The sequence below is a fragment of the Pomacea canaliculata genome, linkage group LG2 (genome assembly GCF_003073045.1).
Source record: "Pomacea canaliculata isolate SZHN2017 linkage group LG2, ASM307304v1, whole genome shotgun sequence".
NCBI lineage: Eukaryota > Metazoa > Mollusca > Gastropoda > Architaenioglossa > Ampullariidae > Pomacea > Pomacea canaliculata.
In genome coordinates, this window is record NC_037591.1 from 24,335,800 (window position 1) to 24,348,880 (window position 13,081).

Consider the following 13,081-nt stretch of genomic DNA (forward strand, 5'->3'; position numbering starts at 1 on the left):
CAGCAACAGGAGGAACGTGACACCTTCCAAGATATTCTTCGAGACAGCATTATGTATTAGAAAGTTAGTTCCATTAAATTCTTACGAGGGCAGGTGCAACTGGAGTCAGCAATCACAAGAAGAGAAAAAGTGTCCGAGGCTGAGGGCTGGAAAGATCTGCGAGCAGAAGAATTCAGACCTGCCACAAAAAAGTGCAGCTTCTGTGGCTGCGCACAGATTATCTGGTGTCCTGATTGTAGTCCTTGAAGCCTATATGGCAAATCATGTGATGAAAAGATCCATTGTTTGGTGATGTATCATCAGACATACAGTTGGAAAGAAGTAAGTACAGTATATCAACATTTGTGGATATATATTTTTTATAATCTTTTAGATTGTTATGTAAATGTAAATATACACAATGGGATTGGCAATCTGAATATATATTCTCTCAATATATATTCTCCCTCTCTATATATATAAGCACATGCTTCAGAAAATCAACTGAAAGGAATCAGAAATGTGGTAAGACTTAGCTAATGTAAGAACTGATACACCATTGTGCATTACAATGTCATTGATTCTACTTTTGATGAGGTTTGAAACTTAAATAAATTCCATAATTCGATCATGACATATTTATAGACTTGAATGCTGCAAGCTTATGTTAAAACTTGCTATTGTTTTGTCAGGACGCATCATTGTTTCTACCTGTGAAAGAGAAGCAACCATTTGTGTGAGCACCAGTGTGACAAGCTCTACTACCATCAGATTGGAGTTTTTGATGCACAAGGTAGATATGCAAGATTATTATGTTTCTAGAAAAACAGATTTTACCCAAGCATTTCTTCTCAATTTTTTTTCACCTTTTACTGTCATGCATTCAAATATCACATTATGGAAGAACCTTGTCTTAACCAAAACAAACAAGCTTGTGAATAAATGTTAATTAATAGATACTTAACGTGAATAATGTTCGGAAGTCAGGACTTTCACCAGCGAGGGTTAGCTGTCCTGGGTTTTGCTTTCGTCTCGGGCATGCAATTCTTTTTCTTCGCATGTGGCATCTGCTTACAGGGCTGTCTGCCTTGCCAGACTTTATATTTATAACCTATTGCCACTTTTTGTTTAATGATCTATAAATTATGTTTTCCTATGTTTACTTTTAATTTGCACTAACTGATGAATGTCAGACAAAATAAATATATGAAATAGATTCAAAGAAATGGATACGTAATAATACAATTATAAACGAAAGCTCTAACTAGCTTTAATTTACAATTCTGAAAGGTAAGAATATTTACTTTACTGAATTACCTTAGCCTTGACTTTAACATGTCGTGTGGAAAGAAAAGAAGTAGGCATAAGTGAACACAACAAGAGCACAACCAAAAACTGCCAAAAGCCTGTTCACAAGAAATGACACAGAAAATACTAATTTTCAGTCTTACTTTTGGCCTTTGGTAATTCCTTTAATGAAACTTCTAAGGAATTAGTATTTGTCCGATCTGTAACAGATTAACCATTGCTTGTATAAGAACTGCCAAGGCAACAAACTGATGAAATTCAGTGTTGTAAAGTCTGAAACCTAGTGAAATGTAGACTTAATTATTATACCCAAGTTCAAAATAATATGGAGTGATAATTATTAACCCCGTGTGACTGACTTATCACGTGACTAGGGCTGTCACTGATATCACAAGGAAGTAAACTGAAGTGTGTACCTGAGTCTAAAGGTAAGTAACACCTGTCCTGACAACCTGCACGAAATCAGTCTTTATGTAAGTGTTAGGCTCAAGCATGACAACTGTTATCGAAAAGTCCGTGGAACTCGTCTCTTGCCTCAAAAAACATCAGATAATAATTATGAACATAGCTCCGGTATCTGGCGAACACTGTAGTCAGCCAACTTGACCTGATGTTATCCTATTTCATCAAGCGAGGTCATCTATAGAACTGATTAACTTGCTGAAATTTAAACACACATCTGAGAACTAATATGGTGAGGGAGAGAAGAGTTCAGATGTGTAGCAGGTCAGACACTCGCTACCACCCCAGTGATAAGGTCCTGGGTTCAAATTTCGTCTTTCAACGCTCTCTGTGTGTGATACCTGTTAGTAGAGGTGGCTTTGGGGGGCTTTCTCCTGGTATTTGATTTCTTCCCGACTCCATGAACCCTTTCACCATAGTTTGAAATCACCTTGGTGGAAAGATTTCCCACTAAGTAAGCCAACTGACCAACAGAGGTTCTTACAATTCGTTCTTTCTATGAGCACATCTCTTTGGCATGTAGACCACTCTGACCTAAGGTATAGAGTTGGTGTCTACATGTCTTTTTTTGCTTTAAGTATCTTAGACATCAACACACCAATGGCTCAGTTTGGCAGCAGTCCAAATACCCAATGATTTCTGTAATCATGTTCTATCTACCAACAAGAACGACATAAAAGTTTGGTTCCTCAGAACATCTGTAGATGGTCAAGCTGTGGGGTCGGCTGTCCACCTGCACCGGGCAGAAGAACTCGTTGCCCACACAGGACAGAGGATGGAAGACACAATCAGCTAAATACAGAACAAGAAAAAGAGGAACTTTTTATCATGGTACTCGAAAACAATGTCTAGATCACCCTTGAGAACAGTTTTCAGCCCCTCAAAAGTGAGAGAGAGTGTTTTAACAACCACAAAACAGTTTGCAAGTGAAAACAAGTGCTCCAGACTAGTTTGTACATATCGATGTAAATAAAAGCTCAACTTAGCGCCATGGACGACTGTACTTATTGACACAAGAGGGTGTGGGTCGAAGATTGATCTACAAGAACTTTGCCCGATACTTACCTCTCCCCGCAGTGTTTTCAATGCACGCTTTGCTTGTTTACATCAAGAAGCACAGGAAAACAGCTTTGTTTGTACTTTCCTGCTTGTTGCCCGCTGCTCTCACTTGTGTAATAAAAGAAAATCGCTGCGTTCTGAAGAGTGGTCGAGTCTGAATGTCAAAAACTACTAAGAGCCCTGCTCAAGAAGTAAACTTCAAGGGGTTAAGGACTTTCAGATAAGGGCTGTTGTCAGGTTATACCATCCGGGATTCTTTCTACCAGTCAGGTTTATGACACGAACTATTGTTGCTTATCAATCTGCTCTACTCGTGTGATCTCAGGAGAAGAATGTTTTATTGCATACCTCCGTTTCTTGACAAGAAGACGAGGAAGAAGGAGTTGGCAAGTGTCTGAACACGTCTTTGCACCGCCATGTAGTCGCACAACCTGTAGGGAAAAGTGACCACAGGGATTCCCACTGAAAACCTCGCAACTGTTGTCTGCTTTGAAAGGTGGCGATGAGATCAGAGATGCTGGTTGATAAGTATGATTAAAACTAAATATTTGTTATGACTTGCATGGCTGGCTGATCCGGCTGAGGCTTCTGTAGTCTTCACACTGTCTAGTGTTACTCTTTTTGGGAACGAAACACATTAGTGACTTCATCCATCCTGGGTGCTGTTCCTTGCCCTTTTTTGCATAAAGAATTGAGGATATTTGTTGTTTCTTCTCCCCCTTCAACCCCACTCGAACAGCTGAGCTGGGAAGCTGTCCAGGTCAGGTGACTTACCTCCCGGTGTAGTGTGTCTAGCAATGTCTACCTACTCCCAGACTAGTAGGACTGCATGCTGACTGCTTTAGAATACTTCAACTGACTCACTGTATCTTTGTTATTGCCAGAAATTATGTCTACATTACAGTCCACTTTAATTAGGGTGACACATTCACCAGTTAACTAATGAAAGCTTTTATTTCTGCTTTGACCCTAGTAAGAAAGGCGAGGCAATGATGTCTGTAGGTTTGTGAGGTGCACTGGGAGTGACAGAGTAGAGAAATAGGCTACAACAGACAGGCTATGACACGTTTAGCTGTCAGTAGATTTGTGTTCCTGTCGTTTCCCTAATATCCCAAGAGTGTCAGCTTGATAGCTCGTCTCCTTACTTCTCTGTTTTGTTTTTACTTTCTGAAATAGTTTTTTTTTCTTCTGAAACAAGACGAACGGATTTCAGAAACTGTTTCGAGCTTGGCTTCATCCTTTCTTTCTCGTCACATCAGCGCTCACTGCATCCTGCACATCGTTTGCCTGAGCCCTCTAGTGACACGTTTAATGATCAGTATGTAAACTTTTTTGAGACCATGAAACGATAACTCTTCGCTGCCTATAGCTCAATCTTTCGAGAGTGTTTATCTCCCTTGTATATTAGTGTATCATTGTTGGTTTTTTCCCCCTTTTTTATTCTTTATTTTCTCGTGATTTTTAACTTGTCTTCTTCAGAGTCAGTTAATTATTGTGGACCTGTTCATAACTGTAATGGAAACTTCGGAAAATCATTATGTAAGAGTTGTTATCGCCCTGTTTGTGCTGTTACCACCGGCATAATTTAGGCAAGTGCAAGTTTGTTGTTTGTTTAGTAGTTTACAACTAGCTACCGAAGTGGTCAACAGTTTGTCAGTTCTTGTTCTGTTTCCTTTTACATTTTTCTATCTCTCCTTTCACACAAATAATAACTATCTTTCATATATATATATACTCAGATGCATACACACTCACTTATGGACGCAAATCATAATTAACTCTATATTGGTATTAATTATAGTCACAATCACGCACCTTCAGATATGGAGTGTTCTAAATAAAATAGTATGCACCGCAAGTGAAACAAATATCGTGAAAGCCTGTATTCTGGACATCATCAAGGAAACAAATATACACCAGTGCTGGTCTACATTCCTTTTGTATTTATTGTCTTTAAATACATATTTATTATAAAATTGGCTCAGGTTAAATTGGAACAAAATCTTAGAAGTTTTAGTGCTTATCGGTAAAGAAAACAAATGCTGTTATCTTGTGCTGTTCTTCCAAAACCTCCGCGTATCATAAAGGACAGAATTTTAATGTGTCGTCTTTAAACTTGTTTCTCTTTGTTTGCTGTTAATGTCCTTAAAGACCAGCCTGAACAGTTTGCTTCATTTAACAGTGTATTACTAACATGTTGAAACTCTTTGTCTATCGCTTGTCCCGCGCAATATTAATCCAACAATTGTAAAAGTTTTCCTTTTATTCAATTCTGATAAAAAAAAGGGAGGGTTAGTAGTGTTAGCGAGTGCTGAGAATATGTGTAAAGAGAAGTTGTTTTCAAAATCTTCAACACAACACACAGCAGATAATCTTAAAAACAATATGTACATAAAAGCATATGTTGGAATATATGTACACAACAGCCTGGAAAATGTAAACATACGGTGCACAGGACAGCTGTTCTGAAGAAAAAGTGTACAAGCTAATCAAAAATCCCCAAAATATGTATGCAGTGCATCATCAAACACAAACAGCACACACAAAAGCTAATTTTTAAGTGAAAAGGATTTTATATATTGAATTATACTGTACATTATAATCAAATAATATACCAAAAGGTAGCGTTATAACTAAAACAAAACTTTTTCCAGTCCAGTTCAATAAATTTATCATCTCCCATAAAGACTTTTGCAGGCTATGATGGATCTGTAAAAGTAAAGATTTCGCAGCTTGCTTTCTTTGGCAGATGTAAAAACAAGAATTTATTTCAGGATTTAGCAAAACATTCTTAGAAAGCACTATTTATTATGAAATGTGCGCTTATATGGTATAAAATTAAATCCATTCAATCACTCTTAAAGGACAACCCAAGAGCAACACTTTTTCTTTACTATTGGCTAAAGTTTATTAAAAAATTTCCTTAACTATAAGTACATAATTATGCTTAATTTTAAAGATATAAGCCTTCAAACACCAGCGTTCTCACCTGCCACTAGGAAGCAGAAGAAAATTAGTCTCCTATACTGGAGAGTTCTGTTACACGCAAGTATTTGCAGCAGTGAGTGGCTCAGTTCAGCAAGTCTGTGCACGTCTTCGAGTCAAAAGAAGAAATATCTCTCAAGTTGTCATGTTCAGAAAGAGAAATTTTGCACAGAAAATGAAATAACTAATTTTCAAATACAACCCTACTGATTTAAACTTTATTTAAAAGCTTAGACCTTAAATATTAAATAAAAGTTCCAAATCAAATTCACTCAAAAGACTGGAAGGAAATCTCCTGATTAAAATGTAAAGGGCAACAATCACGGTGTTTGCAGTGTACGTTGTATTCTTCTTCTTCTTCTTCTTCTTCTTCTTCTTCTTCTTCTTCTTCTTCTTCTTCTTCTTCTTTTTCTTCTTCTTCTTCTTCTTCTTCTTATTATTATTATTATTGTTGTTGTTGTTGTTGTTGTTGTTGTTGTTGTTGATTCTCTGTTACTACGTGGGCGCCTTTGAGTTAATTTTTCCAGGTTTATTATTGTTAATAAAATACACATTTCACGTGTGCGTTTGTCTAAGATAACCTCATGTATTTTTATTCTCATAGATAGTTAATTTCCAGCATTGCATTTTTATTTTATAATTACAACTGACTGCTCATAATGACTTTTATACCAGTAAAAGTATATCATATTTATCGATGTCTAAACTTATTCCTTTAGACACACACATACATGTTTTGAAGCACTTTTTACTACCCATATTTGTTTTTGTTCTTTGAAAAGAAAACTACCTCTTGCAGTCCCTGTCTATATTCAATTGATAAAAATAATGTGTTACATTAATAAATACAAACACGTGATAAATATCGGTAACAATATGTCAATATATATATATATCTAATAATTACTCGTTTATAACACCTGATCACACAAATAAAAATTATAGACATAATCCTAAAGGAACATTTGTTTTTTTTCATTTCGACAAAGAATACCAGGATTCCTAGGTCAGTCTGGGGTCATTGTTCACACTTGAGACTATTCTAATGATATTCTTAATTTCGTCACTGGCAGCTGATGTTCCAGCAATCCACAGATACTATCTTCTATCTTGCTACTCTTGGGTTATCAATTTATCCCCATCTACTGATATTGGTAGTTCCTAGCAGTTTACCAGAGCCAGATACTTCAAGCTGGATATACTTCAATCCAAATACTCCAAATACACCAAGGGTCAGTCCTAGAGCCGGTTGCTGCTAGGCAATTTCAGGCTCAAGTACTTCGCCTATTGGCAGTTTATACAAATAAATTATTAACACAACTTGTATGATAAAATACAAAAACATTATATTCCATTGAATACAAAAAAAATGAAAACCTTTTTAATAAGATGCAGCCCTCCCCTCCCCTACACGCAGTGACCTCCACCTACCTGGGAAGTGAAGGGTACACGGACTTTTCGACGCCGGACGTTTTGCCGACAGGACGTTTCCGAGTCTGAAAACCTTTCTAATAAGATGCAGCTCTCCCCTCTCCTACACGCAGTGAAGCGCTGGCCCGTGACAGTTAATTATGATTACATGTATTGTCTTCACTCCTTTTTCTAAAAAATACGAAAGAAAAATTCTTTGTTTCCCAATCAACAGGTTCGACTCTGCCACCCGTGCCGTGCTGACTTATTAACGCTTGATCAACCTTTTGTGGCAGAACTATACTGTGCAGCATAATAAAAATCAAATAATACAAACAACAGTAGTTTTGTAGATAATTTTCCCTGTCCAAGTTATCCAAGTTAACATAAAATCTGATGTGCTATGCTGGATTTGTAATAACAATGATTACGCAACTTATTCTCATTTGCCAATGTACAAAAACCCAATGCTATTGAGACAGGAGTGTACAGTTTTAATCAGTAAACATTGTACTTTGTTCTTATGTTTTCTAGCATCGTGTATTGTCCGTTTGTGTAGTCCAGAATTTAAAAGTTTCAATCCCTCTTAAACTATTTAAAGGATATGTGGTACTCTATGATACTAGTTCAGGTTATTAAGTTTAGTTTACATAAAACACTTCTCCATCTCTTGTTGTAACTGGCAATTGTGAATAGTGTACCAACGTGACGCAGTACACTGTTATCAGCGCTGGTTTATCGCAGGTGCGAATCGCGTAATTGGGTAGCAGATAATTAATTCACAGATGAGTTTTGGAAGCTAATTATTACAAGTAAGTTTTAAATCGCCTATATCTAACGATATCTGCAAAAAATGCAAACCATTCAGGTTGCTCTTAACGTCATAGAATGCCTCAAAGTATGACACATCGCTCCAAAGCAAATAAATGCAAGACAGGTATTTTAAGGACCCATCCATCACCACAACCAATCAGCAGATCACCGTTGAGGTCAAGGTTCAGAGCTGTGGGCCGCATGATGTCACCACTGCCCGGCAGGTAGCTGTCGAAAGCGATGCCACGGTCTGATACTCTTGTCACGTGCACACAGTCGTTCATCCAGTCAGCGATCAGCAGCAAATCTTTGCCATAGAAGCAGACGTCTGTTGGGAAGAAGGGTTGTATGGGTGACGTGTAGGTCGCTATGGGGTCATTACTTTTTATAGAATACAGACGTACAACATGGGAACGCCGGCTGTCCGCTTTACTGTTGTTTGTGTTCTTTGATTCATCATCTGAGTTCTTCTCTTCCTCTACTACAGCAAAGAACGTTCCGTGCTCGTTTAAATCAAAGTTCTGTGCTCTATTTACCTTTGGGTTACTTAAAGTAGGACCTGCAGAACACGTTTCTTTTCCATTTTTTTGTTTCCACTCCATTGAGCATACGTAAGATACACCTGTTGAAAAGTTCTGCATTAAAGAATGCATACCGTTATTCTTAGAACCAAGGTTACAAGATGATAAGTCTTTCCATGGCCAGTGGTGACCCTTTCGTGAAATGCATGATATTCGCATTCCGTAGTCTGTTCCAGGTGTTATAGAACCATCAGACCTAAAATTTAAGTTTTTTTCTTTGGTGTAGTCACCTCCTGTTCCCCCATAATATACATCGATACTTCCGTCCTCCCTCTGCCTCAGAGCATGCACTTCCTGACATCTTCCATCGCCACATCGACCCACGCGAACGATGTCTGCGGTTTTCTTACTTGGAAAACTCTGTTTGACTGGTGACCCGATAAATGTTTTCATGTAGTGGTCCTCAATGTAGTTATAGAAGTCACCATGGAGTACAGGGCGGTTAGTCTGGTGAGATAGCACAGGTGGAGTGTCGCTTATTTCTCTACCTCTCATCTCTCTCTCCACCTGCAGTACCTCCGTGTCACAGGTGGAACTCAGCGCGTGTTGAGCGCGGGCTTGAAGTTGGAGCAGAGAGTTGAGTTCGTCTTGTACTCGCTGTGTGTCAGCGGTCAGACCTTTCTCCACATCATCGCAAGTTGTCTTCAGTTCTTGCAGCGCTTCATCGCGATATTTTGCTGCCATGGCCACGATGACGTCATACCGGACTTGAATCTGTTGGACGTTAAATAAAACATGGCTTTATGGCGATACTTTGTATTTACTGTACGTCCCACGAGAAAAAGTTTTGTAAACGGGATACTTATAAGACTATTGATAACTTTAATGTTGATCTACTAAAAGTCTCTAACACATTCCTCTGTATTTTTAATATTTCTTATTTAAAAGAATGAACATTCATACCTTTATAAATATAAGGAAGTCGTTTTTGTTTACGACAGATTGATTACTTACCTGTTCCCTTAGTGCAGCTCGCTTCTCTAGGGCTCGCTTTTCGTTCTGTTTACATGATTCCAACTTGTCTTTTCCGCGTGAAATGTTGTCCATAAAGGACTGAAGTCTGTCTCCAATTGTTTTCTTACAACGAGCGACTGCTTCTGACAGTTCTTCGGTAGCATGTCCCTCGTGTTTAGTCAGTTTACATTTGAGACAGATGGCTTTGTCACACTGCGTGCAATGAAATATGGCCACCTCCTTAGTGTGAACAGGACACATGGATTGTCTTTTCTCACTACGCGCCTGCTCCAGAGCTTCCTCCGTGAAGTAGAAGTTGACTTGTAGATCACACACACCACCTGGCGGTACAGTAGCAGGAGCTCTACAGGTAGGACACGGGATGGTGTCTCCATGTCTCTTTGTCAGCTCCTCTAGACAGGGTAGACAGAAGGTGTGATGACATGTCAGAAACCTCGGTGACCTGTAAACTTCTGTGCAGATTGCACACGTCATGTTATCCTGCGTAGCAGCCATCTTTGATGTGAAGATGTTTAGCTGCGAAGCATCTTACCAACTACCTCAATCAATTTTTTTTCGGAAAAAACAGCAATATGATACTCGGCAAGACGGACGGTTACACAAAAGGACAAATGACTAAGTGAAGATGTCTTCATACAATGCAGAGTGACATTTCATGTGACTCATCCCGTGATTTCGTTATCACTGATATCACTGAATCGTTACTCCTAAGATCAAAGGTAAATAACACATGTCCTTACAACGTGCATGAAATCAATCAGTCTATGTTTGAGGTCAAAGGGTGCCAAGAGTTATCAAAGATCCGTTAAGTGTCCATGAAACTCGTCTCGTGCCGCCAGGAAGGCGGACAATAATTATTAGTGTATTCTGGAACCTCGCCAACTCTGCCATGACATTTTGACCTTGTGTTACATCTTAAACGAGAAAACCCAAGTGTACGCTAAACGTTTTGAAATCCAAACGCACATCTGAAAACTAACAGAGCGAAGTATGGAAGTGTCATGAAGCTCAGAGGTTAAGAAACTCACTTACTACCACTTCAGTGAAAAGGGTTTGCATTTCGTCTTGGGACGCCCTCTGTATATGACATCTGTTTGAAGGGCTGGCCTCCATGAATATTTTCGTGGTACTTTGGATCTTTGCCCGACTTCATTATCCATTTCCCTCTCAGAAATCACCTGGGTGGAACCACTTTCCAACGAAGCAAACTTACTGACCAGCCGAGGTTTCTCTATGTTGTGCTATTCACCGTGATTTTTTTCTACTCTTGATGCAGCGGCTATGCCACTCATCATTGTGAAGCTCGGAATGGACTATGTTATCTGCAGTCTCACATCTGTCGTCTTTGGAAACTGTGTTACCACTCGGAGTTTGAGATGTACAGATGTCTGGTGTGGAGATAGTGTGGACTGTCACTGCTCCCTATTTTCTCCCGGGTTTCGTGCACTCCCTTAAGTCAGTTATCTAACAGATCTCTTCTCGAATTCATCTTTTCCAGCTCGCAGTCTACCAGTCCTTTCTTCTGCCGAATCCATGGCATGCTTCAGGAGCATATTGTTTCGTCTTTTATGTCTGTTGCTGTGTCTCTATAGTCAGTTGCTTGCTGAGATGTTTTCGTCTGTGTCGTCAGTATGTGTTATATTCCTTTTGTATTGGCTTAAATGTGTGCCTTCGGTGTTTCGTATTTTGAAAATGTTTGTAAAGCTTATTGGGTCTACAATACAGTGGAGGTATGTGCCATATAAATCTGCAACACTATTATTATTTCATTCTTTCTAAGAGTACACTTCTTTGCCATCTATACCTTTCTAGCCTGATACATAGAGTGCATGTCCAAGTAAGCCTTTTGAATTTTGTATCAGACACCAACACACCCTTGCATCATTCGCAGCTAGAGCTAGCAGGTGCCGACAACTTAAACCACCGCAAGTTGAATCTTTATTAACTAAACAATCTTGTACGTTGTTCGTGTATTTAAATACCATGAACATACCTACTTCTAAAACAAGGAGCAGCAAAAGGCAATTACACGAGTGAAAAAATATCTGAAGCAGCGAGCTTGAAATGATATAACAGCATTTCTCACAAACCGTAGATATGATCTGATAAACACTTATCGAGTATCAGCCACGTACCAGTCTCTCGCTATTATTTTATGTAGGCTGTTGACTTAGCTTATAATCGGTTTTTAACCTTATCTCCGAGGTATGAATGCTGCTAGTAGACTCCGCCTGCTTTTCACACAACAAGTTCAAAGAATCAATCGACGTATGATTTTCCTGGTAATACTTTCTAATTCGTCCATCATGAGATGTTTTGATCATGGTAGAGAAATATACAATAGAGTACTGTGTTTCCTTCTACTATTTAATGTTTTTTTATATCTTACTTTTTGTTTTGTGTGTTAATCTCAACAGGTTTCAAGTTTTCTCTGTCACACGTTTTACCTTTCCTAATTTTAATCAAAGATGCACAACTTTCATAAACGTCCGAAGACAGAAAAAAATAGCTGAGAACACAAACGAATACAGGTAGTCCTCGACTTACGACGGGGATCCGTTCTTAACACGGCGTCGTAAACCGAATTTCGACGTAAGTCGGATCATACGTTCATACAGTACTCTACCATCATAAACCAACCCCTACTCGCCACAAATTCTTCACTTTCACTTCCTTCCCCCTTTTCTCTTTTCAACGCCTCAAACAGTCTCCTAGCCTTCTCCTGAATAACCATAAAACACACAGGGATACGGCGTTGATTTTGGTCTTCCAACCATAGCGCCAATAATCTGTCCATCTCAATAATAAGTCCACTACGTTGCTTTGTTATCACTGTCGCTGTAAGTGGGAATGAGTGTCGTAACCACGAAAACGACGTAACTCGAGACCGTCGTAACCCGAGGACTACCTGTAATCTGACTGTATAGGTCTAATGCTGTTAAGACGGTCACATGCTTCAGTCTCCAGATATACAATGACCTACATTATGTCTCAATTATTTAAAAGGAAATTTATGCAAGTTTAACTCAAATTTTGTTAAGGAATCTCTACGGGCAGGGGATACATTTTCTTAATTCACACAGGTATTATTTGTATACATATCTTGTTTCCATTCTAGAATAATCTGATCTCTCAAACGTTGTGATTTCACCTGTTTAACTTGAAGGAGAGGAAAATTATAACCAGGATTCCAGATGAACCTTAGAAACATCTTAGGTTAAATACAGAAATAAAGTCGAAAAGCGACTTAGCGAGGACAACGCAAGGGAAGCATGGAGGGGCTAAACACCATGATGGGTAGAGAACAAGAGAAACAAAGAGTAAAGTGCGCTGACCCTATCACATGGTTAATTAGCTCAACACTTTCTATGCGCACAGTTTGACGTGAGAGACTTCATTAAGGAAGTAGATAATATATGTTCTTCATTGCCACAGTCTGTGAGGGAGATGTTATCAGAATTCTCTCTCTTGTTAAGCAACGTAAAGCCCCTGGACTGATCACGTGAGAG

The 13,081-nt window shown here is 38.8% G+C and overlaps 1 protein-coding gene across 1 annotated transcript in view; it reads right to left on the reverse strand.

Moving 5' to 3' along the window:
* The window catches only part of LOC112555406 (tripartite motif-containing protein 2-like), a 31,515-nt gene extending 21,448 nt beyond the window's left edge, over window positions 1-10,067 (reverse strand). The window contains exon 1 of the mRNA XM_025223790.1: window positions 9,552-10,067. Within this exon, the coding sequence (XP_025079575.1) occupies window positions 9,552-10,067 (516 nt within the window). The remainder of the gene's footprint in view (window positions 1-9,551) is intronic.
* Between the last annotated feature and the right edge of the window lie 3,014 nt (window positions 10,068-13,081).